The sequence below is a fragment of the Zootermopsis nevadensis genome, unplaced genomic scaffold (assembly GCF_977971745.1).
Source record: "Zootermopsis nevadensis isolate Lab colony 2312 unplaced genomic scaffold, Znev_1.0 Znev_ptg000005l, whole genome shotgun sequence".
Classification (NCBI taxonomy): Eukaryota; Metazoa; Arthropoda; class Insecta; order Blattodea; family Termopsidae; genus Zootermopsis; species Zootermopsis nevadensis.
Genome location: NW_028259137.1, coordinates 2,011,680 through 2,038,861, shown reverse-complemented (window position 1 = coordinate 2,038,861; position 27,182 = coordinate 2,011,680). Strand labels below are relative to the sequence as shown.

The 27,182-nt window shown below is 40.7% G+C and overlaps 1 protein-coding gene and 1 long non-coding RNA gene across 4 annotated transcripts in view; one reads left to right on the top strand and one right to left on the bottom strand.

Annotated features, from left to right (window-relative positions):
* LOC147874790 (uncharacterized) overlaps positions 1-27,182 on the bottom strand; it is a 246,716-nt gene that overhangs the window by 6,725 nt on the left and 212,809 nt on the right. The gene's annotated exons all lie outside the window — the stretch shown is intronic.
* LOC110838846 (cell adhesion molecule 2-like) overlaps positions 1-27,182 on the top strand; it is a 316,884-nt gene that overhangs the window by 127,016 nt on the left and 162,686 nt on the right. The window contains exon 2 of one of the 2 annotated variants that reach the window (XM_087343363.1): positions 6,285-6,493. In XM_087343363.1, coding sequence (XP_087199489.1) covers positions 6,285-6,493 — 209 coding nt within the window. Of the gene's footprint in view, positions 1-6,281; positions 6,494-27,182 lie in introns of both variants that reach the window. The other variant, XM_087343362.1, reaches the window with a different exon arrangement.

Sequence of the window (27,182 nt, the reverse complement as noted above, 5' to 3'; positions counted from 1 at the left end):
CAATATTTCTGATACTAAAACAAACTCTAATAATGCACGAGTCATTTATTATTCAGTTCCATATATCTCTTAGACCAGGGGTTATCAGTCATTTACCCTTTCTTGTAAACTCGCGGGTCTCTGAAATGTAAAATTTTTACAGCAATAGATTATATTCATGCAACAGTAATTTCCTATAGTAAAGTGGTTCTCATTAATCAATTATTTTCTTTAATAAATTTAATGGTTTGCTATTTTTGCTAATTACTCACTTAAAATAAAATATTTATTTCAGATCTTACCTACTTTTATTATACAGGATGATTCAAAAGCTTAGGATCAAACTGAAGGAGCGTATAGAGAGACTCAGAGAGAACAACTTTTGAATAGGAATCCATGTCCTCCGAAGTTATCCTGAGTCAGTCGTGGCCATTGAGGGTAAGAAAGTCTGATAACATACCGCTGAAATAATCGTACTTTGCTATTCTCCTACTGGCTTAATTTTGTTTTTCTATTAATGTACAAGGATTACATTATCAATCTTACAAACCAAATAATTTCAGCGTTATGTTATCAGACTTATCTACCTTCAATGGCCACGACTGACTCAGGATAACTTCGGAGGACATGGATTCCTATTCAAAAGTTGTTCTCTCTGAGTCTCTCTATACGCTCCTTCAGTTTGGCCCTAACCTATCGAATCACCCTGTATATTCAAGTTCAGTGTTACGGTACTTCTCATGAAATATTCCGTTCTATGGAGTCAGAAACTGCCATGATATTATAAATGAGAACTGAAACTTATTGTTTCTTCAACATCATGAATCTGAGGTTTTCTCCAATACTCTATAAACCAGGATTCTGTTCGCAGTCTGTATGTGGATTGAAAGGCGTTATACAGGGTGGGTGGGAAGTAAGTAGACATTAAATAATCGCTATGCATTGGAAATATAGAGTTTATAACCATTTCTCAATGCGTACTTACTTCCCATTCACCCTGTAGATGACTTAAGTTCTGACGACAATATTGTAATTTAAAAGTGCTGCTACAATAAGGCAGCATATAGATGCACGTCTAAACGACACGAAGAAATAGAAACAAGTGATAATTTTAATGTCTGTTCGGATCAGTACTTATAATTTAGCAGAAAAGTAATTCTTAACATTTAAATTTCAAAGCTTCTAGACAACTTAGTGGGTTGTCGTCTAATGTATTATGTGACGTAGGAATTGTACGCTGTGATGCAGTATGCATACCTAAAGGGAAGGTTTGCGAAATTACAGCTTAGCTAATTACATCAGTTCAAACAGAAGGTTATCAGAGTAGCATAGCAGAGTGGAGCGTTCTAATAAACAATATGGCGTAGACTTACTCACCCATCCATGCGGTATAATCGATAAAAATTCTTACTCCCAGCAAACACACCAAACTAAGTTTTTACCCAATTTAAAAATTCTGACCCTAGGTAGCGTTGTAAGAAATGCTGAGGTGTTCCGGAGAGAATGGTTTTGTCTGTCGGAACGTCCACATAAACTGCTAATGCTACTCAGAGGATTTCAGGGAAAATTCATGTTGTGGATGATCTACGTAGCCCATAATTTGTATGAAAATAAACTGATATTTATCGCTTATATAACAGCTCATTGTAAATAACATGTGGAGTTTTTGAAGAAACTTTATCTGATTTAAACATTTTTGACGTGACGCTAACTTAATGAAACATACAAACTAAAAAATACGTAATATACAACGATGGAAAATCTGGAATCATGAAAATAATGTAATTTCACTTTTGGCCTTCAATTGTATACACAACCTCGATCGGTTTGTTATATTTAAATGTGTGTCTTTCAGAATCTTTCAAAATATAATTAGAATTACTATTTAGATTTACTAAATTTATATTTATCTAATGTATTCTCAGTTTTAATAAGGTGTTGGTTAGCCCGTTCTACTTCTCAGCTGTACAAATCTCCGGGAATATTTTCTACTCACATATGAATTATATATAAACACAGTTCACACAAGCTAACTTTTGCATTAATATTCATGCATTATTTTGTGTATCTTATGCGAGTGAAAGTATGCTTTTTGCTGACAAATCTTGGGAAAGACTGGGACATGATTTCCAAGAATCCTTGTTGCCATGTAAGTCTATTAAATTAAGCTACATTAAGCTGTGAGATAGTTTACCTTGTGTTTGTTGTATTACGAAGTATCTTACAAGATATTAAATAGTAATATTACAGCACAACATTCAAGGGGAAGGAAAACTGAGGAATAAACAGTGATAAAGAACAGAAATGTAATAAAACGGAGTGGGGGGGGGGGGGGGCAGACGAGAGGAATTTCTAGGTAGCTGCTAACTCAACTTCCTGTTTCTCCGCGCGCACATCAACATCGTATGGGATAGAGAGAAAGATTCCAAATTTGATGACATCGTAGGCTAGACGTGGTCCAAGCCCTTTTGAAGTTTACGAATAGCAGAATCAAGACAAACAAACAAACAAACACTACGATTGAAGGATGTTTTGTACTGTACCTACGGACACAGAGCTATCTGACGGGAAGTCCACAAAACTTCCAATCCACTTTATTCAATCCAAGAAAAAGAAAGGTCAATATGTAGTAAAGGAATGCTATAAAGCCTTGTTTTTCTCGATAGCATCTGACATCTATATTGTGTCTCTTACATACAGTAGCTGGAAACATAAACAGAAAACATCAGTATAGTCTCTCGTCTTGATTAAGTCGGTTTACCTCTGACGTTGGCAGAGGTTATAAACAATATTGCATAGTTGGTCCTTGTTGTCTTTTGTTTATTAATGTTCTGTGACACATCTAATATGACTGCTGCACCGATAGAATGCTATAAAGAACACCGATCTGTCATCTTTCTCTAAAATTAGTGCTTTGAAATGCTTAATGACGATTCAATGTGGCGAAAAATTTTTGAACCGAAAGATGGAATACGAGTGGGTAGGAATATTCAAGAGTCGTCGAAAGTAACACGTGTTATGATTAAATAATATATAAATCAGCGTATCCGGTACAACATAATTATCAAAACTAATGAAACTACAGCTGATATAAGCATCATACATTGAAGAAAGCTGTGCACGAATGTCATGACGTTTTTCGTGGTTTCTCCCAGACTCTTGAGAAAAATACTATGGTCGTTTTATTCAACAAAATAGAATTATTTCTCAAAATGAATGCAAATTTTTCTATTACTTTTATACTTTGGACCAACATTCATCTTACACAAAACCTACAAAGGATAAGTAATTACTGTTTCCCTGTGCTTATTAACATAAGCTACAACATAATTAAAGGCATTCGAAATAGAAGCTTAAGACCTTTATGTAACACATACGTCATATTTAAAGTTTATACACGATGATGAACCGCCACGGTGGTCTAGCGGTTAGAACGCTGGCCTTATAATCCTGGGGTCTCGGGTTCGAGTCCCGGCGGTGCCCGAATTTATAACTTGTGTTGGGCAAGGCCGTGGTCTAGGCAACACGGAGTTTTCCTCCGTGGAATCCCAACAATTACTCCATTCACACACAGAAGAAGGCAATGGCAAACCACTTCTGGATCATCTGCCAAGAACGTATATGAACAGGTCCCAGTCCGAGAAAAGGATGGAAGGATCCTGTTCATATGGACCTGGCGTCAGACAGAACACTAAATAAATAAATGATGGCCACGGTGGTCTAGCGGTTAGAACGCTGGCCTTGTAATCCTGGGGTCTCGGGTTCGATTCCCGGCGGTGCCCGAATTTATAACTTGTGTTGGGCAAGGCCGTGGTCTAGGCAACACGGAGTTTTCCTCCGGGGGCTTCCCCGGTTTCTCCGTGGCATCCCAACAATTACTCCATTCACACACAGAAGAAGGCAATGGCAAACCACTTCTGGATCATCTGCCAAGAACGTATATGAACAGGTCCCAGTCCGAGAAAAGGATGGAAGGATCCTGTTCATATGGACCTGTCGTCAGACAGAACACTAAATAAATAAAACGATGATGTTCATAGGGAAATGTATCGTTATTAAATTTATGGTTCGTTTTAAATTGGTATCACAGGACCAAAATGCGACTCTGTTTATCAGTTAATTTTAATCTAAGTTAACAAAAAACAAAGGGACTACTTATAATCTTCCGAATAATTTAATAAATTGGTAACAAAGAAACTAAGGACAGAAAATCAGAACAAAAATATCCCTTTTACAGACAGCCAGTGTTTTAGGAAATTGTGGTTGTGGTTATAAAATTTTGTGACGTAAAAAAAATCCATACAGTACTCAGTCTGAAGCCATGTAAAATAATTCACTTAACGAAGCTTTAAGAATATGCTCTTATATTTGAAGAGAAATGCAATTTTACATATATTTCTATAAAAGAAAACTTACAATGCTCTCGGAGTAGTTCTACATAAAGCATGAATGTCAGTCGATAACATTAAATTATTCCCTTTTGGTTGCCATACGTATACAGTATGATACCAAATCTGGTAACATCAACTCTTTTAATCAATTTTAACGAGATCGGCTTCTGGGATGATATTAAAAAATTTAAATATAAATATTTAATACATTTCGGACACCGAACTTTCCTTCATCTTCATGCATGCATGTCTACATACCTACTCTGTGAAGTCCGTAGATAAAGCCAATGTTTATCACTGGCAGATAAATTAAAATATATAAATGTCTTCCTGTCGTTAATAATACCAACTCGTTGCTCACGGAAACATTCGAGGTGGACGCAACACTAGCTAATGTTAATGTTTGCTGGCTGTAAGTTTTTATGGGGATGAACGTCCATAAAATATACAATTTATTTTAAATTAATTTTCAAAAAAGAATCCAAACAATTTGTTTAATAGCAGCTGGGTAGAACTGTGTGAAACTTCATATGACATGGATTATAATCATACCTATGGATTTATTAAATATCACTTCACATTAATTTGCATTCCGTTGTAATACATGGATCACATAAACATTATCATCGAATTACGAGAACTGGAGTTATTAACGAACTAACATGTTCCGAACTTCGAAAGATCATCATGAAGACTGACATTCAAGCGCGTATAACGCAAGTAACTAAAGTGTTATACGATATTTATTTTAAATTTTTGAGAAAAGTTTTCTTTTCCACGTATCTGTAAGAAATATGACTTGTAACTTTTATTTTCCTTGTTTCGCAAACCAGTGACACAAATCTCCTTCAAATGATAAATTTTTGATAATCTGAAATTTTATTGTCGTAATCCGAACACTTTTATCGTCTAATTATAAACCTACAAAAATACGAGCAGAATGTTATGTTTCCAATGAACATGGTGATAAAACAGCTTTATCTTGTTTTAGTCGGAGACTGTGACTAGATGGATAAAGAAGAGAGAGAAGTAGTTTGATCATAAGACACAAGATGTCCTTAATGTAGACCGACTGGAGTTTACGAGCTTGAGAGCTTATTATATTCAAGTTTTAAGTTGAGTACGGTTAAAACACAAAGACCTACTGACTCTGAAGGATAAGAAAAGAACAGAACATACTTATATTTACAGAAAGTCGGCAGGTATATGGAATGTCTAGCTTAAAACAATGAATACGAATTGGTATTACAACTAAGTCTCAGAACGTAATTCGCAACTAAGCACTTATGTATAATTGATGAGTACAGGAGAAAACTTCTGTGTACGTGGTGTAGAAATGAAGTTTTTTTTCTTAAAATACTTATACGACGTTTTAATACGCAAGGTACTGGATTAATTTTTAAACACAGCCGCTATTTAAGATTCATTACCGTATTCACAAAAGCGAATATTGTGAACGAAGAAAGACAGAATTTAAATAAATAAAGACGGAGATAAATAAATAAATGTTAAATCGTCAGAAATACGTGTAATAACAATTTTAAGTAGAGTTTATAGATGACCCGACAAAATTTTGCAGGTTATGTACGTATAGTATTTTCAAAAGAGAATTAATTTTTTATCTTAATTGCAACAAATAAGAGAACTCTTTTTCTGTAATACAAAAACTGCGATATCGGTGGTGTAACAGATGGCAAATAGGCAGCAAACGCTTTGAGGCTCGTTGGCCGCCATATTGATCCATCTCACACTGAGCCACCGTCACCACACGTCTTAATTTTTTTTTTCCATTGTCTACATAATTAGCCGAAACCCCATCTTCAGTTAACCTTTTGCTCTGTTCTGTAATCAACCAATCTCAAAAGCCAGAAAGACAAACATTTATAGACCTGCTAACTTGTGTCTTTTCAGCAGACTTGGCCCAGAGTTTACGAGGCGTTCTCCTAGACGTCCCTGCAGCGGTTCTGACTGGAGACACGGCGAGGCTGGCTTGCGATTACGACCTGGAACATGCAGCTCTCTACTCTATCAAATGGTACAGAGGTGACGAGGAATTCTACCGGTTTGTGCCCAAGGAGTCGCCTCCCACCAGGGTGTTCCCCTTGCCCGGCATTCACGTGGACGTGAGTAGAAGCCACATCATCACTTGTTCTCTGTGTACTGTGTTCAGTCGACCTACTCCAATAGACTAATCGATTGTCGATCGTGAGTGAATTTATCGCTTTGAGGAACGTTGGTCGATAGAACACTTTGTCTTCACTTCATAATACAGATATACGCCAACTATGTCGCTCTGGAAGGCCTTGTTTGGTTGATTGTCGTCATTTAAGGCTTCAGATATACGCTGTATAGCTCCGAGGAACGCGAATTGATATAATTAAGCATTTGACTTCAATCGGGAGTTTTGATATGTGTTAAGATTTCGTAGACTTTTTCTCACTGAAGGAGATTTATTTATTGACATGAACATTTGTAATCAAAGTTATAAATATGCTTCAGACGTGAGCCGGTCACCCAAATTTTTAGGGCCCATCCAGTGGTTAATGTAGTGGCCCCACTTATCCAATAAAATAAACTGTTCCCCATTTTTTATTCATTCCTTAATTATTCTGTTTGCTGATTTCCTTCAACGCTAAAGGCTCGCATGCTACATGCCATTGAAAAAAAGTCAAAAATTTTAAGTACTTTAATACTTTAAATACTAAATACTTTAAATTTTAAATAAATAAAAGAGTATTGGTTATTTTTATATATACATATAGACACTAATTACGAAAAAAGAATGTTATACATAAAAACGAACAATTAATTCTCCTTTAGTAGCTATTATATACGAATATCATAAACGCATCCCTTTAGAAAAATAAATATTTTTTTTGGAAACCGACGTATAACTTAAAAATTCTGTCGTCACAAACCAAAGACCAAAGATTATCGGTCAACAGCCTTATTTAATCATTCAGATGACGTGACGGAGATATATAGTTTAATTCTCGATGTATTTGATGCTATTATGTGATGTGCAATATTATAAGTGAGAATAAACTTCATCGGTTCCGTAGCTAATAATTCGCGAGTTCCTGCAAACTATTACGTAGCTTTAAAAGCAATTTTTACAAAAGGAAAATAATAAAAATGAAATGGTTAATACAACATTGTTAGGGGCACATGACTAGACAAAGCAGGTATTAACTTTTTAGAGTTAAGTTCTAGATACAAAAAGGCAGTTTTGCTTAGAACTAAACTCCTGATCTCATGCTCTGAGACGCTTATGTAAAAGTGTTAAAATACACGTTAAATACGTTACTTCCTCAGTTGTCCTGTAGTAATTTCACTATTCAAATGTAGTACATCTGTGCGCATAAATTAAGGTGGTTTATTAAAATTTATGTTGGGAAAAAAAAAATGCTCAAAATTATTCGAAGGTATAAACAACCTACAGAAATATTTTTCTCGGTTATTACGAAAAGAAAAATAGCCTATATGATACTTCTGTGAAGCAAATAAAAACAAGTATGAAGACCGAATTTTTTATTTAAACAATTTTAAAAATTATTACCTATATAAAATTTATATATATGAGGACAGTTTAAAATGTAAACAAATCTGGCACATAGTGTTTAAGACTGAATTTAAGTAGTTCGTAATTTTTAAAACTCTAATCTTGTAAAAGTATCCAGATTCTATATAAATGTCTCTCATGTTCTTACAGAATTCCTTATGTTGGTCAACCATATAGAGCGAGTAATGAGTCACAGAACTTCAGTCAGTAATTGATCTTATTAAACAATTTTTAACATTTAATGAGTTGAATGTTTCGGCCTGTATGGGTTACATGAGAAGGTATATAAATACCGCAAATATCGACAATTCGGTTTGTATTGCTGGTAATTTAATCACTCGTTTCGGTTGAACGCTTTAAAAAATCCGGAAAAAAAAATCAGTACAGCCGTACCTATTCATACCTAGAAATGAGAGATAAGTGAGTGACGATGTTTTTATTCACATAGAAGCCGGAATATCGGGAAAAAAATAAATATGGATAATTTGTTTCCACATTTTTACGTACAGAATTTGCTTTCGGCACGTAATAATGAATGATGGGACAATTTTGAAATAATTGAGACTGGGATGAAAGTAGGGATTAGTAGATTTTGAAGTGTCATTCGAGAATTAATCTCGAGTAATTAGGTAACAGAACACATTCAGTCTGAATTTCTGGGCTTTGTGACGCGATCCAAATACGCAAAGCGTATAATGAGCCTATTACTGTTAAGTGGAAGGAAGGATGTGGGAACAGACAAGAACGAGCAGACATTGAGCACGTTAAAGTGCTGTTTACATGTGCACATTTATTTTTATTTTATTTAGTGTTCTGTCTGACGACAGGTCCATATTGAACAGGATCCTTCCATCCTTTTCTCGGACTGGGACCTGTTCATATACGTTCTTGGCAGATGATCCAGAAGTGGTTTGCCATTGCCTTCTTCTGTGTGTGAATGGAGTAATTGTTGGGATGCCACGGAGGAAAACTCCGTGTTGCCTAGACCACGGCCTTGCCCAACACAAGTTATAAATTCGGGCACCGCCGGGAATCGAACCCGAGACCCCAGGATTACAAGGCCAGCGTTCTAACCGGTAGACCACCTCATCTTATTATTATTTAGTGTTCTGTCTGACGACAGGTCCATATTGAACAGGATCCTTCCATCCTTTTCTCGGACTGGGACCTGTTCATATACGTTCTTGGCAGATGATCCAGAAGTGGTTTGCCATTGCCTTCTTCTGTGTGTGAATGGAGTAATTGTTGGGATGCCACGGAGGAAAACTCCGTGTTGCCTAGACCACGGCCTTGCCCAACACAAGTTATAAATTCGGGCACCGCCGGGAATCGAACCCGAGACCCCAGGATTACAAGCCCAGCGTTCTAAACCTGTAGTTCCCATATGTTAAAAGGAAGACGTTAATAAAACGAGAAATTAAAGAGGAAAAGGAAGGATTAAAAGAATTAAAACCTGAAATAAAGGGTGCACTTCATTTCATATAGACATGTTACCGCCAGGGTGTACCACAGTAGCAAATTTCACTGCAATCAGACATCCATTTGAGTGCCAGATTGTATCGTTCTACATTTAACCGCATTTAGACGTCGTACTAAACACAAAAATATATTCATTTTCAGTTGATTGAGTTAATATCCCGGTATTTTTACGTTATCCATAAGGCTACATCAGCAAAACTGAAAGTCTGCTGTTTATATACCGATTTTTAGATTACAACTTAACACGATATCTATGACGTGTACACTAAAGTAATATTGGTATTCATAATGTTGAAATTATATACTGCATATACGCTGGCCTTGTAATTCTGGGGTCTCGGGTTCGATTCCCGGCGGTGCCCGAATTTATAACTTGTGTTGGGCAAGGCCGTGGTCTAGGCAACACGGGGGATTCCTCCGTGGCATCCCAACAATTACTCCATTTACACACAGAAGAAGGCAATGGCAAACCACTTCTGGATCATCTGCCAAGAACGTATATGAACAGGTCCCAGTCCGAGAAAAGGATGGAAGGATCCTGTTCATATGGACCTGTCGTCAGACAGAACACTAAGTAGTAGTAATCTCTTCTCGATATCTTGATGTAGCTCCTTTAATTTTAAAATCGAAAGACAAGTTGTTCAGTGTCTCTGACACGCCTCTGAAACGTATTGATCGATGAACAAATAACATAATCCCTGAGCCAAGACCGTGTTACAACCAGAATGATTAATTTCCTCCTTTCTACCTTAACAACTCCCAAGATAAACCAAAATTACTTGTCACAGTCCATGGATGACACTTTTGAGACACAGAGCTCACAATTATTCTGGTCAGGTAGTTGAAACCTAACACTAGGGTGTTTTAATGTCACTGTAAGAAGGCACTTCTCTGTCATCGTCATAAATTCTAACCTTCATCCCTTCAAGATGAAAGCATTGCAAGCTAGGGAAAATAATTATAAGGATTCAATAAAATGTGTACTTTTTATTACTTACAGTTTCTTTTAAATTTTGAATCAAACACGGATCGAACAGGAAAATTCCACAAGGAAACAAGATTTCTAACCACCAGACCACTGGTGACAAAAGACGGTTTAAATGGAACTTTTAAATGTAAATTTTACTCGTATATAAGGCGAAAACATACGAAACATACAACCAGTGAAAACACGACAGTGTAAAATAGAATCTCCATCTCTATTGAGCGCAATGTCCTATGAACATTCATATTCGATTTGTAAATACCAAAATTACTTGATTACAAATCAAATGAATTTCAAATGCGCTTAGAATCAATGCCACACGCCGACACATGCAAATCTAAATACATGGTCTAGAGCAGTGGTATTCAACCTTTTTTGTTCGCGTACCCCCAGATATAATGAGCCGGGATAGCTCAGTCAGTATAGTGACTAGCTACGGGCTGAACGACCGGGGTTCGATTCCCGACGGGGGCAGAGGATTTTTCCTCTAGCCTCTGCGTCCAGACCGGCTCTGGGGCCTACCCAGCCTCCTCTACAATGGGTACCGGGGTCCTTTCCCGGAGGTAAAGCCGGCCGGGGCGTGATGCTGACCACTCACCCCCATCTAGTGCCGAGGTCAAGGAAGAGAGGAGCTATACCTCCACTCCCCCCAAACGCCTACATGGCGTATAGTGGGACAAACTTTACTTTACTTTTTACCCCCAGATATAATTTCTCTTCAACTTTGTACCCCCAAAGTTGTTGGTGTATAATTCAAGTTATACATAGTATATAATCTACATCTAAAATAAATTATACAAATTACATTCAAAATAATGTATTATATCTGAACCTGATTATTCAGTGCTTATCTTTTTTTTTAAATTTCACGTACCCCCTAAGATGTCTTCGCGTACCCCAGGATGAATACCACTGGTCTAGAGCCTGTACCCTTATCAAGCGTTTCCTGTGTTATAAGAAACACTTCAGCATATGGAATCGATATTTCAATATCTATCGATGTGTCTGTTGTAAATCCGTTGCTTATGCATAAGCGGACGTGTTAAGACACACGAGATTTATCGTAGTGCATTCATCTCACTAATGTTTAATTCACAAGATTTGCAGTTTTTCAATCTTTTACTGACAAACTTAAGACAAAAGTTAGGTACATGTTAATTATTTCAGTAGCTAAACGTTCTGAAATAAATGAATTAGTCTGATAGTTCCCTACGTATTTTTAATATTAACACATTTTTTATAGCTCCGCTAACGTTTCCCATTTGACGGGTGTCAATGTCCTACATTACGTACGAGATCTGTGTTTTCCAAACATATACATGGAATGGACAACCAAAAAACTCCTAAAAGTGCAATGCAATGTACGGTCCACGACTGTAATCTTGGGACTTATAAGGAATGCAGGAAGTCCGTAGCTTTAAAGGCAAGTCTCAAGATTACAGTCGTAGACTTTAGACACAGACGAAGATGAAGTTAGAACTCTACGGAAAATAAATTGCCTTAACTTGTCTACGTTAGACGTGATTTTGAAAACTGTTGTTAGAATGTCGTATATACAAACCACGAACCAACAAAGTTTAGTGCTTAGTGCTAAATAGTTGAATATATTATAGCTTTAACAAGTTCACATTTTTTAAAAAAGGGGGATGTCATTGTGTCTGATATTGGTTGTTCACGGAATTTATGAGGTCATAAAATTGGGTAGCCATAAACCCGTATAAAACATAGATACACACTCGGGTAGTATCGATAAACTTCTCGATACTATTTATATTTCGTCGATAGAGTGCATTATGCGATATTTTAGGTCGGCAGACATTAAAATCCAATACTATTCTTCGCTTTGGATACCTAAGCTGCTGTATTAAGGAAATAAATCTTAAATCCACAGCTATTAATAATACCACTTACTTAGCTTGTGTTCTAATTATATTCTGATTAGGTACGAACAAAATACAACTTGTATGCGAATATTTGTGTTTAATAAAACTCAGGTAAAATGAAATATCAATAGTTATTTCGATTTGAAAGTCATAAAGGATCGGTAATTGAAATATACGCACTATATTTGTCTTCAAAGGCAAATGTATAGAGAACGTATTGGTCTTTAGACCCAGCGGTCCATGCAATTTGTAGAGACCCACTTCAATGCTTTACAACCCCAAACATTACGTGAAATTAACACATTTTCCAGGCTACAAATAAAGCTATTGTGTTAGGAAATTACAGTGTTATATGTTGGTATGCCATAGAATTTGGCTTCATCAAAACTGGACTATAGAACATTCAACAATTTTTAATCTGGATATTGACAGTCTAAAAGATGTTTTTTCCTGTTATCTATTCCCGGAAGTGAATTTTTCTTACAGTCACGTTTAAACCGGCTGGGGACGCACAGAAATTCCTATGTAGAAAGCGAGGATTGTTTCCCCGGGGCTAGTGACCGGAGCGTGAAATTTCCCTCTGTGTAATGCAAATTGCTAAAAAGGCATAGTTTAGCTCTGCTTTACTCTTTATACAGAGCGTCGTGTTTAGACTCCAGAACTACTTTATTTCTAAGATTTTAAGCTTTCAAGGAGATTAAGTATAATGAATTCTTCTCGAGCTACCAGCAATGTAAGGTAGTTTAACGGAGAAAACACCAACGTTTCGAAAATTACCTCTGGGTACCTTTGGTGATAGGATGTTTTATATTTAGCATGGGTTATTAAGATTTTCACGAGCTGTCTTATGGGTTATGGCGTGTCGAGTAAGTGGTTACAGAAATTTTGGCTCAGCGAATAGCCTCCAATTACTCTGATGATGCGGACAACAGGTTCCCACTAATTCTGATAATATAAATTTCAAATTTTCTAATTTGACCATAAGCTATCTCCCGCTTAGCATATTCGAAACATTGTTTTTAGAAATTAATTTTAATATTATCTTTCCAACACCTTGATTTTCCAGGTGGTCACTGTTGTATCTGTGAAACTGAGGACAATGTTTGCTTAAATATGTAAGATTCGAGGTTTTTACAGCGGTGAGTATGAATATTTCTGTCTTCTGGGTTGTTGCGCCGTGTAGTCTGGTCGATGTTAACCAACGTTCCAGAGGTCATACTGCCTCCATCATCAGGGCGATGAGTATGAAGATTTCAGTCTTCTGGGTTGTTGCGCTGTGTAGTCTGGTAGATGTTTACCAACGTTTCAGAGGTCATACTGCCTCCGTCATCAGAGTATGAAGATTTCTGTCTTCTGGGTTGTTGCACTGTGTAGTATGGTCGATGTTACCCAACATTTCAGAGGTCATACTGCCTCCATCATCAGGGCGATGAGTATGAAGATTTCTGTCTTCTGGGTTGTTGCGCTGTGTAGTCTGGTCGATGTTTACCAACGTTTCAGAGGTCATACTGCCTCCGTCATCAGGGCGATGAGTATGAAGATTTCTGTCTTCTGGGTTGTTGCGCTGTGTAGTCTGGTCGATGTTAACCAACGTTTCAGAGGTCATACTGCCTCCATCATCAGGGCGATTCTTAGTATGAAGATTCCTGTCTTCTGGGTTGTTATGCTGTGTGATCTGGTCGATGTTTACCAACGTTTCAGAGGTCATACTGCCTCCATCATCAGGGCGATGAGTATGAAGATTTCTGTCTTCTGGGTTGTTGCACTGTGTAGTATGGTCGATGTTAACCAACGTTTCAGAGGTCATACTGCCTCCGTCATCAGAGTATGAAGATTTCTGTCTTCTGGGTTGTTGCGTCGTGTAGTCTGGTCGATGATAACCAACATTTCAGAGGTCATACGGAGGCAGTATGACCTCTGAAACGTTGGTAAACATCGACCAGACTACACAGCGCAACAACCCAGAAGACAGAAACCTTCATACTCATCGCCCTGATGATGGAGGCAGTATGACCTCTGAAACGTTGGTTAACATCTACCAGACTACACGGCGCAACAAACCAGAAGACAGAAACCTTCATACTCATCGCCCTGATGATGGAGGCAGTATGACCTCTGAAACGTTGTTAAACATCGACCAGACTACACAGCGCAACAACCCAGAAGACAGAAATCTTCATACTCATCGCCCTGATGATGGAGGCAGTATAACCTCTGAAACGTTGGTAAACATCGACCAGATCACACAGCATAACAACCCAGAAGACAGGAATCTTCATACTAAGAATCGCCCTGATGATGGAGGCAGTATGACCTCTGAAACGTTGTTAAACATCGACCAGACTACACAGCGCAACAACCCAGAAGACAGAAATCTTCATACTCATCGCCCTGATGATGGAGGCAGTATGACCTCTGAAACGTTGGTAAACATCGACCAGATCACACAGCATAACAACCCAGAAGACAGGAATCTTCATACTAAGAATCGCCCTGATGATGGAGGCAGTATGACCTCTGAAACGTTGGTAAACATCGACCAGACTACACAGCGCAACAACCCAGAAGACAGAAATCTTCATACTCTGATGACGGAGGCAGTATGACCTCTGAAACGTTGGTTAACATCGACCAGACTACACAGCGCAACAACCCAGAAGACAGAAATCTTCATACTCTGATGACGGAGGCAGTATGACCTCTGAAACGTTGGTAAACATCGACCAGACTACACAGCGCAACAACCCAGAAGACAGAAATCTTCATACTCATCGCCCTGATGACGGAGGCAGTATGACCTTTGAAACGTTGGTAAACATCGACCAGACCACACAGCGCAACAACCCAGAAGACAGAAATCTTCATACTAAGAATCTCCCTGATGATGGAGGCAGTATGACCTCTGAAACGTTGGTAAACATCGACCAGACTACACAGCGCAACAACCCAGAAGACAGAAATCTTCATACTCATCGCCCTGATGACGGAGGCAGTATGACCTTTGAAACGTTGGTAAACATCGACCAGACTACACAGCGCAACAACCCAGAAGACAGAAATCTTCATACTAAGAATCTCCCTGATGACGGAGGCAGTATGACCTTTGAAACGTTGGTAAACATCGACCAGACTACACAGCGCAACAACCCACAAGACAGAAATCTTCATACTCATCGCCCTGATGACGGAGGCAGTATGACCTTTGAAACGTTGGTAAACATCGACCAGACTACACAGCGCAACAACCCAGAAGACAGAAATCTTCATACTAAGAATCTCCCTGATGATGGAGGCAGTATGACCTTTGAAACGTTGGTAAACATCGACCAGACTACACAGCGCAACAACCCAGAAGACAGAAATCTTCATACTAAGAATTTCCCTGATGATGGAGGCAGTATGACCTTTGAAACGTTGGTAAACATCGACCAGACTACACAGCGCAACAACCCAGAAGACAGAAATCTTCATACTAAGAATCTCCCTGATGATGGAGGCAGTATGACCTTTGAAACGTTGGTAAACATCGACCAGACTACACAGCGCAACAACCCAGAAGACAGAAATCTTCATACTAAGAATCTCCCTGATGATGGAGGCAGTATGACCTTTGAAACGTTGGTAAACATCGACCAGACTACACAGCGCAACAACCCAGAAGACAGAAATCTTCATACTAAGAATCTCCCTGATGATGGAGGCAGTATGACCTTTGAAACGTTGGTAAACATCGACCAGACTACACAGCGCAACAACCCAGAAGACAGAAATCTTCATACTAAGAATCTCCCTGATGATGGAGGCAGTATGACCTTTGAAACGTTGGTAAACATCGACCAGACTACACAGCGCAACAACCCAGAAGACAGAAATCTTCATACTAAGAATCTCCCTGATGACGGAGGCAGTATGACCTTTGAAACGTTGGTAAACATCGACCAGACTACACAGCGCAACAACCCAGAAGACAGAAATCTTCATACTAAGAATCTCCCTGATGACGGAGGCAGTATGACCTTTGAAACGTTGTTAAACATCGACCAGACTACACAGCGCAACAACCCAGAGGACAGAAATCTTCATACTAAGAATCTCCCTGATGACGGAGGCAGTATGACCTTTGAAACGTTGGTAAACATCGACCAGACTACACAGCGCAACAACCCAGAAGACAGAAATCTTCATACTAAGAATCTCCCTGATGACGGAGGCAGTATGACCTTTGAAACGTTTTTAAACATCGACCAGACTACACAGCGCAACAACCCAGAAGACAGAAATCTTCATACTCATCGCCCTGATGACGGAGGCAGTATGACCTTTGAAACGTTGGTAAACATCGACCAGACTACACAGCGCAACAACCCAGAAGACAGAAATCTTCATACTAAGAATCTCCCTGATGACGGAGGCAGTATGACCTTTGAAACGTTGTTAAACATCGACCAGACTACACAGCGCAACAACCCAGAAGACAGAAATCTTCATACTAAGAATCTCCCTGATGATGGAAGCAGTATGACCTTTGAAACGTTGTTAAACATCGACCAGACTACACAGCGCAACAACCCAGAAGACAGAAATCTTCATACTAAGAATCTCCCTGATGACGGAGGCAGTATGACCTTTGAAACGTTGTTAAACATCGACCAGACTACACAGCGCAACAACCCAGAAGACAGAAATCTTCATACTAAGAATCTCCCTGATGACGGAGGCAGTATGACCTTTGAAACGTTGGTAAACATCGACCAGACTACACAGCGCAACAACCCAGAAGACAGAAATCTTCATACTAAGAATCTCCCTGATGACGGAGGCAGTATGACCTTTGAAACGTTGTTAAACATCGACCAGACTACACAGCGCAACAACCCAGAAGACAGAAATCTTCATACTAAGAATCTCCCTGATGATGGAGGCAGTATGACCTTTGAAACGTTGGTAAACATCGACCAGACTACACAGCGCAACAACCCAGAAGACAGAAATCTTCATACTAAGAATCTCCCTGATGACGGAGGCAGTATGACCTTTGAAACGTTGTTAAACATCGACCAGACTACACAGCGCAACAACCCAGAAGACAGAAATCTTCATACTAAGAATCTCCCTGATGATGGAGGCAGTATGACCTTTGAAACGTTGTTAAACATCGACCAGACTACACAGCGCAACAACCCAGAAGACAGAAATCTTCATATTAAGAATCTCCCTGATGACGGAGGCAGTATGACCTCCGAAACGTTGGTAAACATCGACCAGACTACACAGCGCAACAACCCAGAAGACAGAAATCTTCATACTAAGAATCTCCCTGATGACGGAGGCAGTATGACCTTTGAAACGTTGTTAAACATCGACCAGACTACACAGCGCAACAACCCAGAAGACAGAAATCTTCATACTAAGAATCTCCCTGATGACGGAGGCAGTATGACCTTTGAAACGTTGTTAAACATCGACCAGACTACACAGCGCAACAACCCAGAAGACAGAAATCTTCATACTAAGAATCTCCCTGATGATGGAGGCAGTATGACCTTTGAAACGTTGTTAAACATCGACCAGACTACACAGCGCAACAACCCAGAAGACAGAAATCTTCATACTAAGAATCTCCCTGATGATGGAGGCAATATGACCTCCGAAACGTTGGTAAACATCGACCAGACTACACAGCGCAACAACCCAGAAGACAGAAATCTTCATACTCATCACACTGATGATGGAGGCAGTATGACCTCTGAAACGTTGGTAAACATCGACCAGACTACACAGCGCAACAACCCAGAAGACAGAAATCTTCATACTAAGAATCTCCCTGATGATGGAGGCAGTATGACCTTTGAAACGTTGTTAAACATCGACCAGACTACACAGCGCAACAACCCAGAAGACAGAAATCTTCATACTAAGAATCTCCCTGATGACGGAGGCAGTATGACCTCCGAAACGTTGGTAAACATCGACCAGACTACACAGCGCAACAACCCAGAAGACAGAAATCTTCATACTAAGAATCTCCCTGATGACGGAGGCAGTATGACCTTTGAAACGTTGTTAAACATCGACCAGACTACACAGCGCAACAACCCAGAAGACAGAAATCTTCATACTAAGAATCTCCCTGATGATGGAGGCAGTATGACCTTTGAAACGTTGTTAAACATCGACCAGACTACACAGCGCAACAACCCAGAAGACAGAAATCTTCATACTAAGAATCTCCCTGATGATGGAGGCAGTATGACCTCCGAAACGTTGGTAAACATCGACCAGACTACACAGCGCAACAACCCAGAAGACAGAAATCTTCATACTCATCACACTGATGATGGAGGCAGTATGACCTCCGAAACGTTGGTAAACATCGACCAGACTACACAGCGCAACAACCCAGAAGACAGAAATCTTCATACTAAGAATCTCCCTGATGACGGAGGCAGTATGACCTTTGAAACGTTGTTAAACATCGACCAGACTACACAGCGCAACAACCCAGAAGACAGAAATCTTCATACTAAGAATCTCCCTGATGACGGAGGCAGTATGACCTTTGAAACGTTGTTAAACATCGACCAGACTACACAGCGCAACAACCCAGAAGACAGAAATCTTCATACTAAGAATCTCCCTGATGATGGAGGCAGTATGACCTTTGAAACGTTGTTAAACATCGACCAGACTACACAGCGCAACAACCCAGAAGACAGAAATCTTCATACTAAGAATCTCCCTGATGATGGAGGCAGTATGACCTCCGAAACGTTGGTAAACATCGACCAGACTACACAGCGCAACAACCCAGAAGACAGAAATCTTCATACTCATCACACTGATGATGGAGGCAGTATGACCTCCGAAACGTTGGTAAACATCGACCAGACTACACAGCGCAACAACCCAGAAGACAGAAATCTTCATACTAAGAATCTCCCTGATGACGGAGGCAGTATGACCTTTGAAACGTTGTTAAACATCGACCAGACTACACAGCGCAACAACCCAGAAGACAGAAATCTTCATACTAAGAATCTCCCTGATGACGGAGGCAGTATGACCTTTGAAACGTTGTTAAACATCGACCAGACTACACAGCGCAACAACCCAGAAGACAGAAATCTTCATACTAAGAATCTCCCTGATGACGGAGGCAGTATGACCTTTGAAACGTTGGTAAACATCGACCAGACTACACAGCGCAACAACCCAGAAGACAGAAATCTTCATACTAAGAATCTCCCTGATGACGGAGGCAGTATGACCTTTGAAACGTTGTTAAACATCGACCAGACTACACAGCGCAACAACCCAGAAGACAGAAATCTTCATACTAAGAATCTCCCTGATGACGGAGGCAGTATGACCTCTGAAACGTTGGTAAACATCGACCAGACTACACAGCGCAACAACCCAGAAGACAGAAATCTTCATACTAAGAATCTCCCTGATGACGGAGGCAGTATGACCTCTGAAACGTTGGTAAACATCGACCAGACTACACAGCGCAACAACCCAGAAGACAGAAATCTTCATACTAAGAATCTCCCTGATGACGGAGGCAGTATGACCTCTGAAACGTTGGTAAACATCGACCAGACTACACAGCGCAACAACCCAGAAGACAGAAATCTTCATACTAAGAATCTCCCTGATGACGGAGGCAGTATGACCTTTGAAACGTTGGTAAACATCGACCAGACTACACAGCGCAACAACCCAGAAGACAGAAATCTTCATACTAAGAATCTCCCTGATGACGGAGGCAGTATGACCTCTGAAACGTTGGTAAACATCGACCAGACTACACAGCGCAACAACCCAGAAGACAGAAATCTTCATACTAAGAATCTCCCTGATGACGGAGGCAGTATGACCTTTGAAACGTTGTTAAACATCGACCAGACTACACAGCGCAACAACCCAGAAGACAGAAATCTTCATACTCATCACCCTGATGACGGAGGCAGTATGACCTCTGAAACGTTGGTAAACATCGACCAGACTACACAGCGCAACAACCCAGAAGACAGAAATCTTCATACTAAGAATCTCCCTGATGACGGAGGCAGTATGACCTTTGAAACGTTGTTAAACATCGACCAGACTACACAGCGCAACAACCCAGAAGACAGAAATCTTCATACTCATCACCCTGATGACGGAGGCAGTATGACCTCTGAAACGTTGGTAAACATCGACCAGACTACACAGCGCAACAACCCAGAAGACAGAAATCTTCATACTAAGAATCTCCCTGATGACGGAGGCAGTATGACCTTTGAAACGTTGTTAAACATCGACCAGACTACACAGCGCAACAACCCAGAAGACAGAAATCTTCATACTAAGAATCTCCCTGATGACGGAGGCAGTATGACCTCTGAAACGTTGGTAATCATCGACCAGACTACACAGCGCAATAACCCAGAAGACAGAAATCTTCATACTAAGAATCTCCCTGATGACGGAGGCAGTATGACCTTTGAAACGTTGTTAAACATCGACCAGACTACACAGCGCAACAACCCAGAAGACAGAAATCTTCATACTAAGAATCTCCCTGATGACGGAGGCAGTATGACCTTTGAAACGTTGTTAAACATCGACCAGACTACACAGCGCAACAACCCAGAAGACAGAAATCTTCATACTAAGAATCTCCCTGATGACGGAGGCAGTATGACCTTTGAAACGTTGTTAAACATCGACCAGACTACACAGCGCAACAACCCAGAAGACAGAAATCTTCATACTAAGAATCTCCCTGATGACGGAGGCAGTATGACCTCTGAAACGTTGGTAAACATCGACCAGACTACACAGCGCAACAACCCAGAAGACAGAAATCTTCATACTAAGAATCTCCCTGATGACGGAGGCAGTATGACCTCTGAAACGTTGGTAAACATCGACCAGACTACACAGCGCAACAACCCAGAAGACAGAAATCTTCATACTAAGAATCTCCCTGATGACGGAGGCAGTATGACCTTTGAAATGTTGTTAAACATCGACCAGACTACACAGCGCAACAACCCAGAAGACAGAAATCTTCATACTAAGAATCTCCCTGATGACGGAGGCAGTATGACCTTTGAAACGTTGTTAAACATCGACCAGACTACACAGCGCAACAACCCAGAAGACAGAAATCTTCATACTAAGAATCTCCCTGATGACGGAGGCAGTATGACCTTTGAAACGTTGTTAAACATCGACCAGACTACACAGCGCAACAACCCAGAAGACAGAAATCTTCATACTAAGAATCTCCCTGATGACGGAGGCAGTATGACCTTTGAAACGTTGTTAAACATCGACCAGACTACACAGCGCAACAACCCAGAAGACAGAAATCTTCATACTAAGAATCTCCCTGATGACGGAGGCAGTATGACCTTTGAAACGTTGTTAAACATCGACCAGACTACACAGCGCAACAACCCAGAAGACAGAAATCTTCATACTAAGAATCTCCCTGATGACGGAGGCAGTATGACCTTTGAAACGTTGTTAAACATCGACCAGACTACACAGCGCAACAACCCAGAAGACAGAAATCTTCATACTAAGAATCTCCCTGATGACGGAGGCAGTATGACCTTTGAAACGTTGTTAAACATCGACCAGACTACACAGCGCAACAACCCAGAAGACAGAAATCTTCATACTAAGAATCTCCCTGATGACGGAGGCAGTATGACCTTTGAAACGTTGTTAAACATCGACCAGACTACACAGCGCAACAACCCAGAAGACAGAAATCTTCATACTAAGAATCTCCCTGATGACGGAGGCAGTATGACCTTTGAAACGTTGTTAAACATCGACCAGACTACACAGCGCAACAACCCAGAAGACAGAAATCTTCATACTAAGAATCTCCCTGATGACGGAGGCAGTATGACCTTTGAAACGTTGTTAAACATCGACCAGACTACACAGCGCAACAACCCAGAAGACAGAAATCTTCATACTAAGAATCTCCCTGATGACGGAGGCAGTATGACCTTTGAAACGTTGTTAAACATCGACCAGACTACACAGCGCAACAACCCAGAAGACAGAAATCTTCATACTAAGAATCTCCCTGATGACGGAGGCAGTATGACCTTTGAAACGTTGTTAAACATCGACCAGACTACACAGCGCAACAACCCAGAAGACAGAAATCTTCATACTAAGAATCTCCCTGATGACGGAGGCAGTATGACCTTTGAAACGTTGGTTAACATCGACCAGACTACACAGCGCAACAACCCAGAAGACAGAAATCTTCATACTAAGAATCTCCCTGATGACGGAGGCAGTATGACCTTTGAAACGTTGGTTAACATCGACCAGACTACACAGCGCAACAACCCAGAAGACAGAAATCTTCATACTAAGAATCTCCCTGATGACGGAGGCAGTATGACCTTTGAAACGTTGGTTAACATCGACCAGACTACACAGCGCAACAACCCAGAAGACAGAAATCTTCATACTAAGAATCTCCCTGATGACGGAGGCAGTATGACCTTTGAAACGTTGGTTAACATCGACCAGACTACACAGCGCAACAACCCAGAAGACAGAAATCTTCATACTAAGAATCTCCCTGATGACGGAGGCAGTATGACCTTTGAAACGTTGGTTAACATCGACCAGACTACACAGCGCAACAACCCAGAAGACAGAAATCTTCATACTAAGAATCTCCCTGATGACGGAGGCAGTATGACCTTTGAAACGTTGGTAAACATCGACCAGACTACACAGCGCAACAACCCAGAAGACAGAAATCTTCATACTAAGAATCTCCCTGATGACGGAGGCAGTATGACCTTTGAAACGTTGTTAAACATCGACCAGACTACACAGCGCAACAACCCAGAAGACAGAAATCTTCATACTAAGAATCTCCCTGATGACGGAGGCAGTATGACCTTTGAAACGTTGTTAAACATCGACCAGACTACACAGCGCAACAACCCAGAAGACAGAAATCTTCATACTAAGAATCTCCCTGATGACGGAGGCAGTATGACCTTTGAAACGTTGTTAAACATCGACCAGACTACACAGCGCAACAACCCAGAAGACAGAAATCTTCATACTAAGAATCTCCCTGATGACGGAGGCAGTATGACCTTTGAAACGTTGTTAAACATCGACCAGACTACACAGCGCAACAACCCAGAAGACAGAAATCTTCATACTAAGAATCTCCCTGATGACGGAGGCAGTATGACCTTTGAAACGTTGTTAAACATCGACCAGACTACACAGCGCAACAACCCAGAAGACAGAAATCTTCATACTAAGAATCTCCCTGATGACGGAGGCAGTATGACCTTTGAAACGTTGTTAAACATCGACCAGACTACACAGCGCAACAACCCAGAAGACAGAAATCTTCATACTAAGAATCTCCCTGATGACGGAGGCAGTATGACCTTTGAAACGTTGTTAAACATCGACCAGACTACACAGCGCAACAACCCAGAAGACAGAAATCTTCATACTAAGAATCTCCCTGATGACGGAGGCAGTATGACCTCTGAAACGTTGGTAAACATCGACCAGACTACACAGCGCAACAACCCAGAAGACAGAAATCTTCATACTAAGAATCTCCCTGATGACGGAGGCAGTATGACCTTTGAAACGTTGGTTAACATCGACCAGACTACACAGCGCAACAACCCAGAAGACAGAAATCTTCATACTAAGAATCTCCCTGATGATGGAGGCAGTATGACCTCCGAAACGTTGTTAAACATCGACCAGACTACACAGCGCAACAACCCAGAAGACAGAAATCTTCATACTAAGAATCTCCCTGATGACGGAGGCAGTATGACCTTTGAAACGTTGTTAAACATCGACCAGACTACACAGCGCAACAACCCAGAAGACAGAAATCTTCATACTAAGAATCTCCCTGATGACGGAGGCAGTATGACCTTTGAAACGTTGTTAAACATCGACCAGACTACACAGCGCAACAACCCAGAAGACAGAAATCTTCATACTAAGAATCTCCCTGATGACGGAGGCAGTATGACCTTTGAAACGTTGTTAAACATCGACCAGACTACACAGCGCAACAACCCAGAAGACAGAAATCTTCATACTAAGAATCTCCCTGATGACGGAGGCAGTATGACCTCTGAAACGTTGGTAAACATCGACCAGACTACACAGCGCAACAACCCAGAAGACAGAAATCTTCATACTAAGAATCTCCCTGATGACGGAGGCAGTATGACCTTTGAAACGTTGGTTAACATCGACCAGACTACACAGCGCAACAACCCAGAAGACAGAAATCTTCATACTAAGAATCTCCCTGATGATGGAGGCAGTATGACCTCCGAAACGTTGTTAAACATCGACCAGACTACACAGCGCAACAACCCAGAAGACAGACATCTTTTTTGCTTAACTAATTTGCCTCAAGTATTCTTCTGCATAATACAATTTATGGTACAACTTCACATCGTTTTTACTTTTCAGTAATGAATGACGTCATTTTGAAATAAAAATAATTTGTTGAGTTTATATAAAAGGGTGTAACTGATGTTTCCTGTCAGCTCTGGGATACAGCATCAGGCTCAACACGAACTGCGACAAGAAATTGATTGAGATGGATTTTCCACCATCGATCATAACGTGAAGCAGGTTCTTACACAACAAAGTGCAGACTAACTCAGCGTTACACACGATAAAGGCGTGTCTACAAGCATCGCCCGCCCCACATTCATTTTACAGAATTTGCAATTCAATAAGCTCTAGTGTGTTCTAGAAGAATAAGTAAAGATGATACCCCAGAATAATTTGTTTAACGGTGGCCGAAATTCGTTTAATACGTCGTCATCTGTTTTCGACTGAGCGTTTCCCGTGGTTAGGTTCTTGGTTCGAATCCCGTCAGAAACCGACTGTCGTCCTCGTGTTCAGTTTGTTCCTTCCAGACAATTGCTGGACATGTAACTTAAATTTCGCTATTTGCATCGAAGTGTTCAGATCATTGGCATATGCTGATGATGTTAATTCATTGGGTGACGAAATTAATACGACAAAGAGGAACACAGAAGTTTTACTAGAGGCTAGTATAAAGGTTGGCCTAGAAATACATTCAGAAAGAAACTGACTTTATGTAAGTTACCCGACAGTAGACAGCCGGGCAAAATCATATTAGAGTGGCTAATAAATCATTTGAAAGTGTAACAAAGTTCAAATATTTGGGAACAACAACAACAAATGAAAATGACACTCATGAGGAAGTTAGGAGGAGATTAAATTCTGGAAATGCTTGCTACTTCTCAGTTCAAAATATTTTGGCCTCCCGTCTAATTTCTAAGAACCTGGAAATTAAAGTATACAAAACAATAATTTTGCCTGTTGTTTTGTATGGGTGCGAAACATGGTCTCTCACTCAGAGGGAGGAACACAGATTGCAGGTGTTTGAGAATCGGGTGTTGAGGAGGATATTTGGGCCTAGGAGAGAAGACGATGGGGCGTGGAGAAAACTGCAGAATGACGAGCTTAAAAATCTGTACTCCTCCCCCAATATTTTCAGGGTGATTCAGTCGAGAAGAATGAGATTGGCTGGGCATGTAGCGCGCATAGATGGGACAAGAGGTGTGCACCGGGTATTGGTCGGGAAGCCTGAGGGGAAGAGACCTCTGGGGAGACCTAGACGTAGATGGGAGGATAATGTCAGGCGGGATCTATGGGAGATAGGAGTTGAAGGAGACTGGATTTTGTTGGCCCAGGACAGGGTCCGGTGGAGGGCTTTGGTTAGTTCGGTGATGAACGTTCGGGTTCTGTAAGCCATCTGGTTGGTTGGGTCCACTATTTGGGAAGTCTGAGGGGAAGAGACCTCTGGGGAGACCTAGACGTAGATGGGAGGATAATCTCAGGCGGGATCTATGGGAGATAGGAGTTGAAGGAGACTGGATTTTGTTGGCCCAGGACAGGGTCCGGTGGAGGGCTTTGGTTAGTTCGGTGATGAACGTTCGGGTTCTGTAAGCCATCTGGTTGGTTGGGTCCACTATTTGGGAAGTCTGAGGGGAAGAGACCTCTGGGGAGACCTAGACGTAGATGGGAGGATAATCTCAGGCGGGATCTATGGGAGATAGGAGTTGAAGGAGACTGGATTTTGTTGGCCCAGGACAGGGTCCGGTGGAGGGCTTTGGTTAGTTCGGTGATGAACGTTCGGGTTCTGTAAGCCATCTGGTTGGTTGGGTCCACTATTTGGGAAGTCTGAGGGGAAGAGACCTCTGGGGAGACCTAGACGTAGATGGGAGGATAATCTCAGGCGGGATCTATGGGAGATAGGAGTTGAAGGAGACTGGATTTTGTTGGCCCAGGACAGGGTCCGGTGGAGGGCTTTGGTTAGTTCGGTGATGAACCTTCGGGTTCCGTAAGCCATCTGGTTGGTTGGGTCCACTAATTGGGAAGCCTGAGGGGAAGAGACCTCTGGGGAGACCTAGACGTAGATGGGAGGATAATAACAGGTGGGATCTATGGGAGATAGGAGTCGAAGGAGACTGCATTTTGTTGGCCTAGGACAGGGACATGTGGAGGGCTTTGGTTAATACGGTGATGAACCTTCGGGTTCCGTAAGCCATCTATAGATAGTTTAGATCATTAATGACACATTAAAATCGTATGTTCCAATTATTAATAAATCTAAGACGAGTTATGAAATCTTTTGTTTTCCGGAATGACATGTGGAAGGTCCGTCGACCGATTATTTTAACATAGATTTTACTGTTTTTCTCTGTCTTCTGGCTAATTATGAGATTTTAGCAATTTAAAGTTACTACATGCTTTTCATGCAACCCTCTCAATGCAGGATACGAGGATATAACCTCAGTGACTGTTTGTAAGTTGTAGTACGATGTAGT